The sequence below is a fragment of the Ambystoma mexicanum genome, chromosome 10 (genome assembly GCF_040938575.1).
Source record: "Ambystoma mexicanum isolate Mex_15411 chromosome 10, UKY_AmexF1_1, whole genome shotgun sequence".
NCBI lineage: Eukaryota > Metazoa > Chordata > Amphibia > Caudata > Ambystomatidae > Ambystoma > Ambystoma mexicanum.
Window position 1 is genome coordinate 1,383,152,865 of NC_090932.1, and position 19,190 is coordinate 1,383,172,054.

The following is a 19,190-nucleotide window of genomic DNA, read 5'->3' on the forward strand; positions in this document are numbered from 1 at the left end:
TAGAATCTCATCGGAATAGTATGAATCTAAACTGGCTTGCTATGCATCGACTCAACTCACTTTTGCATGGATTGGGCCCGACTTCTAGTGTGAGACTCATATTATCAATTGGAGAAGAATGTGTTAACAGGGAAGTGGAATCCTTCCCTCTGATTAAACCCTATTATAGGCTCATGGTGCCCGAGAACTTGAGAAATGATGTTCTGGCACAAACAAAACAACCATTCAGATTGAGGGCTCGGACAAAGTGGTTTATTTTGACATGATAGGGGATGTATCTTTAGGTATCAAGAATAGGGTTATTTGGTATAGCCTTATTCAGAACCATCATTAGAGTCCAAATACGTTATATTGTTTAGGTTTAGACCGCACTGCACTATGTTGGAGAAAATGCAGCCATATGAGTCACTTGTACAAAGGTTTTGGTTCTGTGAAAGAGTGCAGACTTTGTGGGATTATGTTTGGAGGTGTCCATCTGCAAATTTAGGATGCACCGTTCCTCGTAATCCCAAATTATTGCAATTTGGGAAAGTTATCCCCTTAGTTTGAATTTGATGGGTTAACCAAAAAGGTAATACACTTGTTTTATTCTCTGTTATTCTTTTACAATCAAAGCGTGATGGCGTCCTCTTAATTAGTCAATAGAATAGATCATCATCTGTATTATGCTTAGTAGAAAGAGTATTTTTTTGCAAAGGCTCAAACCCCAACCACCCGAGACTTTTTGGGAAATTTAGAATAATTTAGCTTAATGGGCATATATGTGTAATGAGTAACTCCTATTGATACCAGTGGTTGTCATGCATATGATTCAACAAGAAATGTTTTGGGATAACGTTTGTATGAAATATTTGAAGGAGGAAATGATTTTATGATGTAGATAGTGCATGATGTGGTAAAGTGCATGATATGGTTAATTAGATTATTACTGATGGTCTGGAATGTTATAAACTTTGTATTTTCAAAACTATTAATAAACAATAAATAAAAAAATGTATCTGAAGAAGACAAATGAATGGACATGTAAACAAGCCGATGATAAATACTTGCAGATGCTGGCAGAATGCAATAAAGTTCTAGAGTGCAAAGACTTTTTGGCAAATCGTGTAACAAATCAATTCAGAAAGCTTTTCTGCCCAAACTGGAATATTCAATGGTCTTCCATTTACCAAACAGTACAAAAGTACTGGGTCATTAAAGGCATCACGGTAGCACATAAAATCATGCTGAAGAGCTTGAAAACTACTTCAAATACTTCTAATACATCTAATACACAGATTCAAACTAGGATGCAAGACGGAATTCTGAACATCTGCCCTATTGCATTAGATTAAGGGCAAGTGCACAAATATTGTAATAAGGCACTCTGTAGAACTTCCTTTTAATAATTATAAAACATGTGGGTATGAAATTAGAGGGTATTTTACTGTATTTAGGTCTTAAAATAAGGTGTATGAATTTTTCTATTAGGCTAATCGTAGGAGCTCTATTATAATAAAATGTTTTATATAGCGTTTATAATCCACAGGTATTTAAGCGCTGAGATAAGTTATTATCCCACTACATGGAACTCAGTTTACAGACCTCAGAAGGATAAAAGGTTGAGTTGGCCTTTCGGGATTCGAACCTGCATCAGCAGGCTGCGCACAGATGTCAGAACAAGCGCTTATCTCGCTGTGCTATCTGACCGGCTGAGTGGTGAGTTGCTATGATGCATTTATCAATAATTGCTGCAAGCAATTACTGATATAGATTGTACAGACTGAACTGCAGAAATGGTTGCTATGCTCATACCCAAGTTCTGATTTCTTTCTCCGTTCTTCCATTTTCTTTCGCTCTTCTTCAAGTTCCTCCAGTTCCCACTGCTGTTTAAGCAAATTCTCCTGCTCTTTCTTCAGTTTTTTGGCCTGGTGTAAACAGAAAGCCAGATGCAGTCAATAGCAAGAAAATAAACAAAACATTCTGAGGAAGGTACAAAATCACATAGAAGGGAAACATGTAAGGTAGTGAAATCAGACTGTTTTAGAGAATTTTACAAACATATGTCCACAACCGTGCTTCTTACAACAAACCTCTCCCCGCACCATTAACTAAAGACAAGGACATGAGACCACCAGCGGGCACTGGCGAAATGGCTGCCTAAGCGTCCGCCACCCCGATAGCCCACAGAGAATGGCCGTGTTTCAAAGACTGCCCAGCCCGTGTCAGAAATAAAGTGGCTGTATTTGTGGAGGAACCGGTCACCATACTGCAGGTCCAGTAAGGAAAGAAATCGGAAGGGAATACCCCCGGTACCAGGTGCTGTGAGGAGAGCCACCCTGCCACCCAGTTCTGACCTGAGCTGAAGCCGGAGCTGAAAAGCAGCTGTGCCACGTGAACGCTGCGGGGCCCCAGCAGTGAGGGACAGGAACAAACATAAGAGTCGGGAAAGAGGAAACGGGACGCCTTTGCCCAGATTCCTATGCCAGGTCGAAAGGCCAGCGAAAGGAGTACAGGATGACAACAAGTCGTTTACCCCGCCAGCACTAATAAGAGCCTGAAGCAGACAGCCGGCATTGCGGTAAGGAGCAGGGGGGTGGGGAAAAGGCCAGCCCCAGAAGAACTATAACAAGCAGACCACAAAGCCAACTCCATCTGGGGGAAGGAAGGGGCCAGTTGGGGTGCCCAGGGTGCCTAGACTGCCGGCCACGGCCTTGCAGACCCGCAAGGCCCAGAAGGCGCCAGATAAGGCACTCACTACCCCATAGAGGGAAGGCAAAGCACCGTGCTGACAAGTGCAACAAGTAACCCAACCCCCTCACCAGTTGGGGCCACAGCTCCCCCTTCAAGAAGCGGTGGGCTAACAGGAAGCCCCCTTTTTCAGCACAGCAAAAGCAAGAATCCACCAAAACACTCCCTCCCCTCCTCCCCAGACCCCCCCCCCCATGCAATAGCCACAAAGGCGATCCCCACAAGCAGGGGAAGCAACGAAGGACAGACAGGGGCAGATCACAAACACTGCATACGCTGTGGAAACGTGAAGCTCGTCTCATACTCGGGGGAAGACCATGAGACCCCAACAAAAGTGGACATACACCTCTTGTTAGATTAAATGAGATCCCTACGTAGCAGCATGACTTCAACATTAAACGCCCTTCAGGAGAGAGTCCACAAAATTGAAGACAAAGTAGGAGCGCTCGTAAACTACCAAGAGTCCACGAACCTCATGGAAATGAGGTCATAAAGCTGCTTTCAGGACCTAGAGCAGAAGAATATGGACTTGGCAGCCAAAGTAGACGACTTAGAAAATAGGGAGAGAAGGGCCAGTATTCGGATACAAGGCCTCGAAGAAGCGCCCAACGAGACACCAGCATGCCTGGAGAGAAGAGTCAAAGCCCTAGTGAACTCACTCTTCCCTACTCATCTTGAATTTGAGAGAGTCCACTGGGCTGGAGGCCCCCCGAACGGACCAAGATCAGTTTTACCCAAATATCACCATTTGACACAAGGTGGAGATAGTGCAGCGAGCCAGATAACGAGAACGCAATGACTTCTTAGACTCCCAAGTCAAAATCTATCACCACCCTCGCCCAAAGATGAGACTGTCGCCCTCTAACCGCCTGGCTACGAGAGCACAACATCCGCTATAGGTGGGGCTTCCCCTTTGCACTTCTGTTCGAACACGGCAACGAGGAGTATAGAGTGGTCTCGAGTGAGGAAGCATGCAGCGTCTTGCAGGGCCCAACTGTAGGCACAGGAACCACCGGAGGAGCTCCCGTCATCCTCAGAGCCAACCAGGAAACCCATTGGCCCCTGGCCAAAGAGAGGATGCCCCAAGGGCACAAGAAAATTCAAACACTCCCTGAGAACGAGAGGCTCACCGTCACTGAAATTTGATCATGGAGATCCGAGGGAGGGCGAAGCAAGGACATTACCAGAACACAGGCACAATACCTGGGAAGAGGGGCAGGCGAAAAGCTACTTTACCAAGCAAAAACAGCCGGCCGCTCCACGGGCCACCATTTTTTGTTCGGCGGGCTGAGCGATTAAGATTGAGCACTCGCGCCTACTAGCCGCTAACATGTTGAAGTTGATGTTATAAGTTGTGGGCCTTCAGGGAGTGACCCATAGTGTGGCCCTATGGTTTTTTCTAGGGCATCTCAAGTTTCAGGGGGAATCCCTCTTTTGTTGGTTCTTCATATTCGTCGCAGGGGGGGGGGGTGACTATGGGAAGCAGCACACAGGAGAAGGGGTGAATGGGGAGTCAAAACCAAGGTTTTATCAGCAGATAACTTTGTTTGCTTTTCTTTTTTCGGCCCGCACCCATCCCCGACATTGTTAAAAGAGGGGGGTAAAGGGAGGGGGGAGTGAGTGGGAGGAGGGAGAGGGGAAGAGGACAAGCATTTCTACAAAAAATCTGACCATTTGTTCTGTACGGAATCTGAAAAGCAATGTAACCTTTGTGCATCTGTTGATCTAAATAAAAACCTTAAAAAAAAAAAAACAAGGACATGTTTGCAAGATGAAGCACATCAAGATTTCTAGTACCTTTTGAAACCTCTAAGATTATGCACATATTTCATTGATCACTTCATGTTTCACTTGCAGATTATACCATAAATTAATCATATTATTCCTCTTGTAGTTTACACACTGACAAAAACATACATGAAACTCCCTTTTGTATAAATGGTAGCAGTAATCATACATGAAAAGGCTCCTACCTCCAGTTCGCCAAGTTTTAAGTCCTCCATTTGCTGACGCAAAATATCAGCCCTGTCTTTCTCGTCTTGTCTCCGTCTCTCTTCATCCTGTCTCATTCTCTCCAGCGCTTCCCGTCTAGCTATTTCATATTCATTTTCATACCGCCTTTTTTCTTCTTCCTCCATATCTTTTTCCTTGCAACATTAAAACAAATTATAGTAAAGATGAAAACAAAGCATTTAATAAATGCACAGTTCCATCCCACTTTAAAGGATCTGCCTTCCCGCCCTATGTGCCGTTTCCAGGACCTATCTCTACTATTTTTTTAAGAGGTTCTGGGGGGGTATCATAAGCTAAGAAGGCTAAGGAGACATATCACTGGCATTTGGAAGCTGCCACTGTTTGGGATCCTGATGTGCTATCCCACCTTTTTTACATTCAAACGTATATGTAAGAGGTAGAAAGGTTTGTGTTCCCCTGCAAAGTTCCCAGGTACTTAATCCCCTTTTCTTTATGATCATGCCAAACATGTTGACCCCAAAGTTGGGCTCTTGCTTACAGGACTAAAATAGCTGCCAGGTTGCAGGGAGTATTTTTAGATGTTTTAAGTGACAGTCATAACGATCGCTGAAGAATGCCAATTTTCTTTTTTGTACAATTAGCCTGAAAGCATTGTATTGATGAGCATCTTCCACAATATAAATCTGATGGAACCGTATGAATAATTACAGTACCAAAATCTGTGTTCAGTCTTTCTCGCACACATTTTACCTTTAGCATTTTGTGCCTTAGTATTGACTTACTCCTCGGCTCGCCCCACATTGCTCCGGTCAGCATATCTGTGCCTACTGGTATGACATTTTGAACAAGCTCTCCCCCATTTTTCCAGTCTAAGCTATCCCTTAGCAGTAATCATATTCAGTTTGTCTGCAGATGCTCCCACTTTGCCATGCTACGTTACCCTTATCTGCTCTACCAGGTGGTATGAAATTAACCAACCTGTGGACATGCATTGGCAATGAGAAACTACGACAGTGGTAGCCATCGCAGTATAAAAGACTAAGTACTTTTTTATATATGTATATATGAAAGGCTGGAAAGTCACTGTTCTAATGATGATGAATTACTTCAGTCTATCTGAGTGGTCTTAAAACTGTAGTGCTGGGTCGGGGGGGGGGGGCATGAAGGATGACCAGGGGTGGGGTGCAGTGCTCTTCAAAAAGGGATTACAGTGACGGATTTTAATACAAAATATAAGCATTTAATGAATAATATGAACAGTTATAGCTTGTGGGTGGGCCAGAAATAATATTTCTACTTAAGGGGGGCACCAAAGTTTGAATACCCATCACAAGATAAATGTGCATGAAAAAGCAGTTCAATCAAACAAACTATAAAGCTGATGCCTAGCTTTAAGGATAATAATCCTTTGCAGCTCTTAACATGAACATTGTGCTAGTGGATCCAAAGCACATTTTATAAATTAGCAAGACTTCTATTGAGCTCCACTGACGTATCTTAGAAATTGCTGCTTTCTTAAGCATGCATTCACTAGTGTAAAGGTTGAAGTTGACCTATACTGTCAGAATATCCAGCTCATTACTGACATTGAGATAGTATCAGCAATAAAACAGAATCGATAACGATACAGCTACATTTCTAACAGAAGCATTAAAACACTTGGTGCAACAAATCAGACAGACGCAGCAATAGCCCACCCATAGAAAAAGTCAAGGCTGACGAAAGAATGTTGTACTGTAAAGCTGCTTTAAATAAGCCCAAGATGGAACAGTTCAACCACTACTAAAAAGCAGTGTCAGTACCGCCTTCGGAGTACAGCAATGTGAAAATCTGCTGACCAGCTTACCAAAAGGAAAATAATGCTCCTCTTTAGCATTGGTCTGCTCTTCATGCCAGTCCACATATGCTCTGTGATTGTGTGCATGGCTTAGCAACCAGCTTTTCAAAACCTGGTTAACAAGAGCTTTTACACAAATATCCTTGAGCTTTAGTTAGAAGAGTAATTTATCCAGTCCCTGACAACTGCATAGTTAACCAAGTTAAGGGCATGGACCGAATCAGCAAACATCATTCCCCTCAAGTAGACAGGGCTTCGGAAGGGCCTTAACATCACTATCAGTGGGCTGGCACTGGTAACCGGCATCCAACAAACTTGGGACATTAGGAAAAACACTGTGTATGCTGCATTTATTGATTTAAGTGCAGCATTCAACACTGTCGATAGGGGGAGGTTATGGCCCAAGTTGAAATCTTGGAACATTCCACCTGGTCTCCTAAAGATGATTATCCATTTGCACAAAAATACGAGGGTTAAAGTCCGCCTGGATCAGCAAGGTAGAACAACTGGTTGGATTTACACCTAGAAGGGTATTAAAGAGGGCTGTATACTGCTCAACCTCCATCTGTCGGATTTAGGGGAAGGCCTTTGCAACCAACTGTCCATATCGGTCCTGTCCATAACTCCTAAACTAGGGCATAGCCACCTGCAATTGACCTTCAAAAGTGTATAGAGAATTCATACAAACTTTGAACCTCAAAAGCTCATCTGATACAATTGGGAAAACATAAAATGACAGAAAGAGTGTTGCCTTATGTGACAAGGCCAGTTACCTGGCCTTGAAAATGTGTGAAGAGGGAAACCTGTTGAGGGGCTACACTCCCAGATGTAGCCCCCAAGGTCCAATTGTGCTAGTGTGTGTCGTTGTGGGCCCTTGCCTCCAAATCATGCCTCCTACACAAGGTGTTCGCCGGTGGTATCCTTATTTCGGCAGAGCACCAGAGGTGCATAGTGACCAGGGGAGGAACGGGGCAAAAAGGTCGGCTAGGCTGTCAGACAACTGCACTGCTTAGTGGCGACTCCCACACCCCGCTGAGGCAGAGCCATGTTACCATGGGAGCATGACCATGTGAGAGCTACAGGAGGGGAGACAGCAACTGCTGTGGAGAGAGGGTGAAGCAGGGCGGCACAGCCAACCTGCGTGGCGAAGGGACGTTGGACGAAGCAACCAACTTGTGAGAGAGAGCATGGGCAAGGCAGCCAATCCGTGAGAGTCCCAGTGAGGGAGGGATGCCTTGGAAAACCGATCTGTACGTTGTGATGAATCTGGACAATGTGTCCCTTCTCTCCAGAGGGGAGCCAACCCCTTTGAAGCTAGAGAGGTTAGTCCGCTACCCAAGACACTTCCTAGGGGTCTGGGCAAGTGGGACTAACTGGGAGCCATTACCCTTTTGGGAACACGGCTCCCATTTCAACATGGAGCTCACAGTCATAACTACCCTTTCTGCATATATGGATGCCCGAAAAAACAGTTGCTTTCCCTGTTAAAACTATAAATCCCTGGAGCACTTACATCCTGCAAGGGGGAAACTACATTGAGCCCTGGAGCCAGCAGTGATGAGCAGAATGAGCGAAGCTCGACCGGGGGTGCCTTAACAGAGCAAGAGGCTCTAGTCAAGGCAAGACCGGGGACGGAAAGACAGCCGTCTTCCAGGGTGACGTGACCACTGAAGAGCAGTGGTGGGCTTGCCGCCAAGCAACCAACACCAAGACCAGCACGGAAAGAGAAGCCCAAGTACCTAAGCTCACGCCGACAAGCGTCTTTCCTGCCACAAGAGGGACTGATGTGGAAAGAGACGCTGCTGACAGAACAAACAATACGAAAAATGTACTGAAAGGCTGGAATAGCTGCCAATACTATGAAGAGTCAAGATAACGTAACGGGCACACAGCCCCTCTAATCCATAGAGAAAAGGGATACAAACAATGTTATACAAGGCTGGAATAGCCGCCAAAATACGCCAAGTTAAGGGAATGAGAGGGATACACGGCCCACACTGAATAATAGTGGGAAAAAGATACAGAAACTGTATATCAAGGTTGAAATAACCACCAAGCGTATCAAGGAAGCACACACAGAGGTCCCATGTTGAGACAGAGTAAAAGGAAGTGTGAGGAACTCAATGGTATTCTCGCTCTTACTCCCCTTGAGTACACTGCACAGGTGGCCAGGGAAAGGCCATCGCTATTGGATCTTGACCATGGGGGTGGAGAAGTGAGGGAGGATCACCTGGCTGGAGGGTCTTTGAGGACTGGGAGTGGGGTACCCTTAGGCGAGACATAGTATCCCCTTTTCTTGTTGATGACCAATCTAGCCCTCCCCAACCTTTGTGGGCCATTATGAGCCAGTTCCCCTCAATCGCCCACATATCATACTTGACAGTACTCAGACGAAGAAGAGACCACTAAAAGCAGTGATTATTACACCTTTTGACCACTTTAGTAGTGGAACGAAGAAGATGCCTGATGGGGGTTGTGTGAGGGTAAGGAATGTCCCTTTAATGGTGGTCAGGCAAGGCTAAGTGGACAATCACACCTGCAGCCTGTCAAGGGGATGGCTGCAGGTGTATAAAAGGAAATCAGCCAGACAGAACGGGGAGCTAAAGGGAAGCAGCAGGCAACCCTTATGAGGAGGGTGCCATGGTGGAACCAGAGACAGAGCCAGGACGCCGGCAATCATCGCAAAGGACTTGGGAGACCCGGAGAAAGTGGGCTGTATGTTTTCCCCAGGTCTGGGAGCCTCCCTCTACAAGTACGAGCAGCAGAAGCTGCTGACGAGGAGCCTGATGTTTCAAGGACGATGTCTGCATTGAGGAAACAGCCTGGGAGCCTGCATACTGAGAGAAGCACACAGCAGGCAAGCGGAACTCACGCCGGCTGGTTTGCCGACTTCACAAAGCCAGAGGAAATCGCAGGAACCGCCAGGAGGACTTTTGAGAAGCCAGCGAGTGTCGGGAGGGCGGCTAAGCACTGTGGCACTCCTGAAAGACTGTGAGCGAATAGCGGTCTGTGTATTGAATACCAAACTAAATGAAAAACGTACCTTTGCCACAAATCAATGCATGCTGAATATCGAACTAACTGAAAACTTAACTACGAAGCATCTAAAACATTAAATACCGAACCAAATGAGAACTAACCTTGAAGAAAATAAGCGCATATTAAATACCGAACTGAGCGAGATCTTACAAGTTAAGCAACACCAATGAACATTGAATATTGAACTGAAAAAATACCCTATTAAATGTAGGTTACCTAAGTAACCCAAAACCTGAATGTAAAGACATCAAGGTTACAAGAAACCATACAGAGAACTTTAATTAGTAATTGCAGTGTGATAAGGCCACAGCTTAGCAAGCTGTGTGACACGGAGTGGCAGGACCCCAAAGCTAACAAGAAGGAGCCAACAGAGGGCAAGACGATACATAGAGCCAAGAGGCCGACCTAAGCAACTAAGTGAAGGTGACTTGGTGCACAGGAGGAAATGCCATGGAACCTGTGTCGAGGAGTCCCGGGGAGCGGGTTGCGCAACCTGTAATGGGTGGACCATGTGGTCTAACAACTGCACCTCGTCAAGATGGCCGTGAAATATAAGAACACTGAGCAACAGCCTAATAAAACCACTGCATATGAACTGGCGAAGTAAGCCAGGTTGACCTGGTGTTTTGACAAGACCTTTTTTTGGCAAGACTACTACAAATATGCATGGCAGAGTTGAAGTCTTTGGGAAGGGAACTCTGAGACTTAAAGGAGCCACATTTGTCGTCTTGAGAACATAGTTCAAAGTAACACAGTTCAAAACAAAGGGGGTCTTGACACTGTGTTGCTTGAGCTTGGGAAAGGGCATCCCATCTACAACACTGTAATTGTGAACCTTTTTCACTGAACTTTCTTGTTCTTGGGGAAGGCAGAGCTAAAAGTAAGATGTGAGTTGGAAACAACTCAGCACTTTAAGTTGAATACTGTTTCTTTTGACTTCGACCTCCCTACACATTTGTTAGTTGGAATTGTGAGGGCAAGGATAGGTTTTGGACACAGACTGACTTTTCCGTTGAACTCATTGACCCAGACTTTCCTCAGTTTTATTCAGCCACGGAAATCCCACCTTTGTATAGGGCAAGTTAGGCATTCGACCATCCTGACATTTAAGTTAATAAATATCTTTTGTTTGAATTTTAAGTCGGTTATCTGTGTCTTACTTCGCAATGCCTTCAAGAAGCAAAGTACTCTATAGCAGGGACAGCATATAGCATTAAATCACAGGGAGCAGTGTTATTCGACTGAGCAACCACCCCAAGCTAAATTGTATATTGAGAGATGAGACTTTTTACCACAGAGCTAACCGTCTTTTGGGAAGTCCCAACTCTACGAAGGTGAGAAAGAAAGAAGTACATTTTCAAGTCGTCCTAGAGGGTTCGGAACATTAAAACAGTAATTAACTGTTTCCTCATCAGAGGGAGAGAGGAACCCCTTACAGAAAACCGTTGTTGATTTTCCAAAAGGATTTTGTGAAGACAATCGACAAGAACTTAAGACTGAGAACAAGTAAACTACATTTGAGCCAGACAGATGTTCATACCAAGGCTAGTGAACAAGCCTCCCTTTTCTTTTGAGCTAGGTATTTTTCTAAAGTGGTAGGGCCAGTTAACTACTTGGATTCGGGAAGAAGTCTTTATTTCGACTTGGCTAGTACCCTTAGTTTTACTTCAGTTAGGTAGGGAATTTCCTTCATAGAGATAGGATTAGTTAGGCATTTTGGGTCTTATTTAAATAGAACTTGTGAATCATGACCACATGTTCTGGTTCACCACAAGAGCGTCCACCAAGAAAATGTGGCCCAGCATAAAAGCATAAAGATACCCACTAAACCACCAGAGATTGATCATGCCACTCACCCAAATAAGCCTGGAGGATGATTCCCAAAGCACATACTCTTCCGGAGGACGGGAACCACCTCCAAGGCACAACACATGACACCGTAGGAAGGGGCGGGCTTAGGCCCATATTCGAACCTTTCCTTGCCCCAACACCTACTGGGACCAAACAGTTGAGTTAGATTGGCTAGGGAGAACCAGACAATGCCAGGAAAGGGGGGGGAATAGAAAGGTGAAACAGGAAGATAAGGTTATCTGGGTGAGGTCAGCAGCGGAGTGGAGGAAGACCAAGAGACCAGCGAAAGGAGAGGAGTGGTGGCGTGTGGCAGCATACTGAAGGCAAGGTATTGGTACAAGGAACTGAAAGGGTGTTACAGAGTGAGTGGGATGTCTGTGTGGCGAGTGATTAGAGTCAGTGTAGAGTGAGATTGTGAAGCAGGAGGAACAGGATGAAAGGAGGGTGTCTGAAGTAGTAATGGTGAGAGGAGAACTAGTGGCAGTAGTGAGGAGATGTAGTAGTAGCAGCAAGAGGACAACTAGTAGTGGTAGCAGCAAGAGGAGAGGTAATAGCAGCAAGAGGAGAGGTAGTAGTAGCGGCGAGAGTAGAGTTAGTAGTAGCGGCGAGAGGAGAGGTAGTAGTAGTAGCGGCGAGAGGAGAGGTAGTAGTAGTAGCAGCGAGAGGAGAGGTAGTAGTGAGAGGAGAAGTGACAAAAGTGAGAGGAGGGTATTCGGAGTAATGAGAAAAGAAGAGTGGTAGTAGTCGCAGGCAAATAGTAGCAGTAGTGAGGGGTACAAGTCATGAGTAAGAAGTATGCAGTGAAGAGGAGGAGTAAAAGTGGGAGACGAGGCAAAGTGGTAGGAGGCAAGTGGGAGAAGGAAAGGAGTTAACATCAAAGGGTGAAGGCAGGAAGACACAGTGAAAGATCAGAGGGACAGAAGGTTGAGGGGCATGAGAAGGGAAGAGAAGGAAGTTGAATAGGTGCAAGTGCAAGGCATTTTCTAAAGCTCCCTATAGAATATCAAGTAAGGGCAGCTAGGAGGTCTCTGAGGCACTCAGTGAGCCCGAATTCAGGGAAACCACCCCCCGATAAAACCAGTTAGTAGACAGTGGGGGTTACCCTTCACTAGTATTAACCAGGGGTTGCAGAAGTCTGGACTAGGTTGGGTATCCTGAAGGGGGAGGGTGCTCAGAGTAGGGAAGTTATCACTAGCCAAAATGGTGAATGAGACACTACACTCTGATTGGCTTCTGTGAGAATAAAGAATTTATGTTCAACATTCTAAACTGACTTTCATTAGTTTAGCCCTAGAGGCAGGTTATGTTTTAAGTAAGTTCCCCAAGTTAGGCCCAAGAGTTCCAGCAGCAAAAAGTGGCAGTTTAAATATCCAGAGATTCAGGAGACAGGAGTTGAGGGAGACTTTAGAAATCCAGCAACTGCTTCAGTCTGCAGCTAAGTGCACGTTGTTAGATGTTTGATTTTAAGCATTTATACCGTGCACCAAACAACTGTATACAGGTGCAGATGGAAACCAAACTGTCCTGTACCTCGAAATGAGGTACAGGACAGTTCATGTGCAAATGCCACCCCTAAACTCGGCGAATTCTATTTGAACAGATAGGTTTCAAGAACCTTCTGAAACCGAGACAATGACTGGCAGGATCCAATATCCACAGGAAGGTTATTCCATAGTTTAGGTCCATAGACGCCAAATCTATCACCTCTGGAGAAAAGGCCTGTTCGTTGGATACTCAATAACAGCGTATCCCCGAACTTAGTGCTCTTGCAGGGTGGTATCAGCAGACTTTGGCATTAAGGTACTCCGGGGGCCAACCCGTTAACACATTTGAAAATGAGACAAGCCCCTTTAAATTTGATTCGATCCTCAACCGAGATCTGCAGAGCAGGGAGACCTGTTCCTTTTTACCCAACCGTCCCACCAGCCTCAACGCAGCATTTTGGGCCTCCTTTAGTCGGTATATTTGCTGGGCCAGAATACCCACCATCAAACTGTTAAAGTAATCCAGGTGGGTATTTATCATAAGCCACCCACCCGCCAACAACCGTGTGATCTTCCACTGGTGGGAATGGTAACAACTTTCTGAGCATTTGCAACGAGTAGTACACTGCCTTGACCTTGGCTCCCACCTGGGCTTCACTTCCGAGATTCTCCTGCCAAACACAGCCCAGGTTCTTAATAGTTGAGGCAAATTGTAATTTCTCGTAAAGGATGTGAGGAGTAAAAGAGTCCTTGGTATTCAAAATTTGCTGCTTGGGAACGAGCAGAATAATCGTGTTTTTTTCTGCATTGAGCTGAAGCTGGTTGTTGGCCATCCATCTATTGATGTCAACCAGACACTGGTTAACTTCAATAAAGGCGTCCTCCATGTTCTGAGTCGCAATATAGATTTGAGCGTCATCGTGTACGAGTGAAAATTCAAACCGTGACACCTCACTATATTAAAGACTGGACACATATAGATATTGAAAATCAGTGGAGACAGCAACAATCCCTGGGGGACACCACACCTCAAGACAATGGGTTCGGCGGTATAACCCCTGAATAATACCCGCTGGGATCTATCAGCTAAGAAATATCTAAACCACTCCATAGCCTGTTCGGAGACCTTACCCACTCTCCTAAGACGATCCAGCATAACTGCGTGATCAACTGTGTCGAAGGCCGCAGAGAGGTCCAGCATCAAAAGGGTTGATTACGCCACCATCCGCGACCTCCAACAGATCGTCATGCACTGCCAGCAGAGCAGTCTCGGTCCTGTGCTTTGTCCGAAATCCCGATTGGAGTTCGTCCAGCAATCATCCTTTTTCCACAAAGGTTTGAAACTGGGAAGTGAGCGCTTTCTCCACCACTTTTGCTGGCCAAGTCAGGCTGGCAACTGGCCGTTTTTTTTTTTTTTTTTAAACGACTGGGTACAAGTTGTTATTAAAAGTGGTTTCACCATCGCATTTTTTTATGCTTCAGGCCCTGTGTCAGAGATTTGTTCACAAAAGTAGTCATGAAGGGTGTGATATTCAGGGCTAATCGCCTAGCGGTGCAGGCAGGCACCACAAATGCAGGACTGTTGGTTGGCTTGAGTTTTGATATGAGGGAGTAAATCAGTTCCTCCGTCACAGGTTGAAAACTAAAGCTCTCCTCAGTCCCCCAAATTGCTGGTACTACAACATCTACCTGTGAGTTGGAAAATCCAACCCCACCCATCAAGGTCTCAATACTCTTCTGTATTGCTACAATCTTTTCTTCAAAAAGTCATTGGCCTGCCTGTGCCTGAGAGGAACCGAGCGATGCAACAATGCAGTTTTGGTTTACAGAATTTGGAAACCACACAGTACACTTCCTTTGACTGGTTCCCAGCCTGCTCAATCTCACTGTGAAGAAGATCCCTTTTAGCCTCGAAAATGGCTGCTTTATAGGACTTTAGTGCCGTCTTCGCCTCATTGCTATCAACTACCAACTTACTTTTCCTCCAAAACTTATTGGTTTGTCGCACCTGCTTACGTAGCGAAACTAATGAAAGCTTAAACCAGGGCTTCAAAACCCTAGTGCTTTATGGTCTCAGGGGAGCATAGTTGGAACAGATCTCTTCCAGTATCAAAGTGCCCGCATTGAAGTATTCCTCGCTTGGTAGCTTATTATCAATACTTGCCAATCGCGTCTAATTCTTCACCTGGGATCTTAGCTAAATCGCGTACTTTAGGAGTCAGGATGGGAGGTATAGCAAAATCCTTTCCCGTCTGCTTCCCTTCTATAACTAAGCCAAACATCTGAACGTAGTGATCAGACCAGAGAATAAGGATGGTCTCGTAAAATACTGCACACTTCCCCCTGGCTTACACCAAATTCAGGCAATGCCCTATGACATGCAATGGAGCGGTTGACAGTATTGATAACCCGTGATTCCCCAATAAGTCAAACAGTTCTTTAGAATCAGAATGCATACTGCCATCAAGCCAGATGTACACTTATCTTTAAATTGTTTATTATTTTAACTCAAACATTTACAGTGAAGGCAGACGAGTGAAAGAAAATTAATTAAAATCACTGTTTAATCTATGGCTGCGCGCGTGTTCCTAAAACCAGCAGCAACGTTCATAGCATAGTTCATGCGGCAAGTTTATGAGAGACAGCGCAGTTTATGAGAGACATTGCAAGGTCAGATGTTTAGTTACTGGCATTGCAGAGCGAGTGTGTCGGAAGTGCTCCTATTAGGGTTTTCGTTTTTCAGAGATGAAAGAAAATGAAGCACAGGGACAGTTTATTTTTTAAGCAAAAGAAGAGTTCAGTGCCCTCTGGTGGGCATTTTTTGGAAGTGCACTTGTGCAGAGTGGCCAGTCGGCAGCTGTAAGGAAGAAGAGGGAGAGAGGGGAAAGAGCAGAGAGCAAGGTTAGCAGGCTAGAGGGAGAGAGAAGGAAGAGGAGAAGGGGAAGGTCTTGAGGAGTTTCTGGAACTTCAAAAGATCAGACTCAAGATGGAGGGCGGCAGGGAGGCTATTCCAGAGGGAGGCACCGGCTGAGGATAAGGATCTCCCTCCAAATCTCTGCTTGGAGAACCAGCTCACTCGCAGAAGGTTGGAGGTAAATGAGCGGAGGGCTTGTGAGGGACAGTATTTAGGTAGGCAGCTTTGCAGGTAGCTAGGTTCCAGGCCCCAGAAAGCCTTGTGCATAACGCAGAGGGTCTTGAACTTGATCCTTGCAGCCTCGGGGAGCCAATGAAGGGATTTCAGCGGCAGAGAGATGCAGTCCCTGGGCCTGAGGCCAAGGATAAGTCTTGTTTCTCTTTTCTGGATGAGTTGCAGAGGGTGCAGGGCAGAAGAAGGAAAGTTGTGGAAGAGGCTGCTGCAATAGTCCAGCCTAGAGAGAACCAGGGCTGTGGAGACAGTGAGCCACTGGGGGAAAGTGAGAAAAGGTAGATTACCTCTGAGGAGGTGCAGCTGATGGATAGACTTTTTAGAGATGTCCGAAATGCGAGAGGAGAAGGAGAGAGTGGAGTAAATAATGACCAAGGCTTCTTGTCTCACAGGTAGGTGCGGACGCAGGGCCAAGAGAGGCTGGCCAGAGTGAAAGTGGGAAAGCAGGTGCAGGAGTCCCAATGCGAACGAGCTCAGTCTTACTGGCATTGAGGCAGAGGTCGTTTGTAGCACACCAGGACTGAATAGCGGACAGTCAGATATGAGCAAGGAGGAGGCGGCTGAGGGTAGCCTGAAAGAAAGTTGTGCGTCATCTGCGTAACACTGGAAGTTAGAGGTAAAAGTGCCAATTACACGTGCCAGGACAGCCATATAGATGTTGAAGAACCAGAGGATAGGTTAGATACCTGGGGAATGCCATATGTGAGAGAGCTATAGTGAAGAGAAAGGCTCAGAGTTCCACTTGGGACGGGCAGTCGGAGAGAAAGGAGGTTAACCACACCAGAGCCTGACCTGTGATTCCCAGGGTGTCACCTGCATGTTGTGGTTAATCGTGTCAAAGGCAGTGGAGAGGTCAAGGAGAATGAGGACAGAGGGGGTGTTAGTGTCAAGATTTTAGAGCAGATCTTCAAAAGATGTTCACAGGAGCAGTTTCCGTCCCTATGGATGCTGTAAAGCCAGACTGATGGTCATGAAAGCAACCAATAGATTCAGTGTGGAGGGTCAGCTGAAAGATAGCCAACTTCACCAGGAGTTTGCCCAGTAAAGGAGTGATGGAGATAGGGCGGTAGTTTGCCGGGAATGGCAGGGTCGGCAGAGGGTTTAACAATGTGCGTGGCTTACGCAGTTGTTTAAAATACTTTATCTTCAAGTAGGGTTGAATAGGAATGATATTAAAAGGTAGTCAAGTCAATGGACCTGAAGCCGAGGACTTCAAGAAATGCCAAGGCATAGACATAGCTGAAGATTTATAGAGTGTAAGACTGTAAAGTGCTCCAGTTAAAATATCAAATGCAATTTTGGAAAAACTTAAATTAGAAAAATGTTTCTTCAAAGACTTTTGAAAGGAATATCAGCAATCAAGAATTTTTTTCTTTAAACTTTCCCTCAAGCAGTAAAAGGAGGGAATCCGGGTACAGAGAGAATTTACAAGGGGAATAAGAAGAGGGGTTAAGTAAATTAAGAATGTTTAACCTAATGTGTTACTCTTTTTTATTCCCATGCAGATATCCTCCAGTGTCAAGGTTTCGGGAATCTGAAGAGTTTGTTATTTTATCCACTTCCTCTTTTCCTTGGGGGTGTTTCGGGCTCTGCTGTAATCTAATTGGGTAGAGGGTGCAACACCTTTGAGGGACTATGGGGTTCAGCAGCTCCTGAAGAGATCTTTTGAAAACGCAGACCCGACAAGAAGGTCCTAGTGCCAATTTCAAGAACCCCTTGCCAGTCAATGCCTAGAAACAAAAAGGACATTTGTGGGTTTTAATGTGGAATACAAAGAAATAGCTAATATATTTGTGATTGTTGTATTAAAAAGAACTTGAACAGCCTGAAAGATTTGGAGCGATTTCCGTGGTGCCTTTTACAGTAATGCGATCTACATTTTGTTTGTTCCTATAAAGGACAACTGGTTTCATTGGTTTTGTAGAAGGTGTGCATTATTGTGTGTCTATTGTCATATTGTATGAATACCAAAGGCTTGCAGTGATTTTTCTTCAGCCTGACCACTGTGAGAGATGCAGTCGCAGTGGTGTGTTTTCCTCACTACAAACTGCTGAATGGAGTTACTGGGACAAGAGATTGTTTTAAATTGTAAATTAAGTTTAATTTTTTTAAGAATGCTTTGCTAGTTAATAAACGTTTTTCTTTTTTTGCAGGTTGTGGGAAATTATGGCACACGTGAATTTGCAAAATAGGTTTGTTTAGCTGTACCTTTTCCCTTTGATACTGTGAGGGATCAAGAGTAAGACTCTGACACAGTGGCATTTTCTGAGATTGTCAAAGACTTATTATCAAACGAAAAAGAGGGTTTGGGGAAAACCTACCTATCCCCAACTCTATGAGGTGTTTTCCTGCCTCAACAAAACTAATGAACGCCTGCATCAGGATGTCTAAATCAAAAAAGAGTTATCTGTCCTGTGTCCAAAATCCTAAGCTGACCCTTGCACACTAAACTCAATATATTGTGACATGGGAATGTCAGCTTCCTCCCAAAGTTCCAAACAAAGTCTTGAAAGTGAACAAAAGAAAATGTATACAAGGTTTCCTGAAAGAAGGGTCCTTCCCTTCCCCTAGTCTCTTTCTGGTTGTACACAATGTCACTTATTGTATATTACACAATCCCAAAGGTGGAACGGTTCTTTTCCCTGGTTTTCTCAGTTTCCAGAAATATTTCACAATGTCACTTTCTCTGGCTTTTACAGGACAGGTTTAGAGAGATCTTCCAATCCCTGGTTTACGCTCCTACTAGGTTTTTCTTTTACTTTGCTACTTGGGTGTGGGTCAAAGATTTGCTGTGTGCCTGGTTTACTCTCCTGACAGGTCTTTCTGCCTTTTTCCTTGGATGCGAGTCCCAGATTTGCCGAGTGCCTAGCTTACTCTCCTGCCAGGACATTTTAAGCTGTTTCAATATACGAGTGAAAATGCCAGGTTTATTCTCTACACTTGCATTTGCTGATTACTGTATAAAGGTAATTATATTTCATATATTTTGAGTCACTCACCCTTGTCCAGTTAAGCGTAATGTCCCAATTCCCTTCTATGGGCTTCTGCGTGTTGCTAACGGTACTCCAATATCCTTCTCTGGGCTTACCGGTTGTCTTTGGCAGCTTCAGCGTCCCTCGCATTTCTCTCG

At 45.0% G+C, this 19,190-nt stretch overlaps 1 protein-coding gene across 2 annotated transcripts in view; it reads right to left on the minus strand.

Moving 5' to 3' along the window:
• The window catches only part of TCHP (trichoplein keratin filament binding), a 264,855-nt gene that overhangs the window by 166,319 nt on the left and 79,346 nt on the right, over positions 1–19,190 (minus strand). For both annotated transcript variants that reach the window (XM_069619404.1, XM_069619405.1), the window contains exons 6-7: positions 4,704–4,877; positions 1,795–1,907 (exon numbers count right to left, since the gene is read on the minus strand). In XM_069619404.1, the coding sequence (XP_069475505.1) occupies positions 1,795–1,907; positions 4,704–4,877 (287 nt within the window). The remainder of the gene's footprint in view (positions 1–1,794; positions 1,908–4,703; positions 4,878–19,190) is intronic.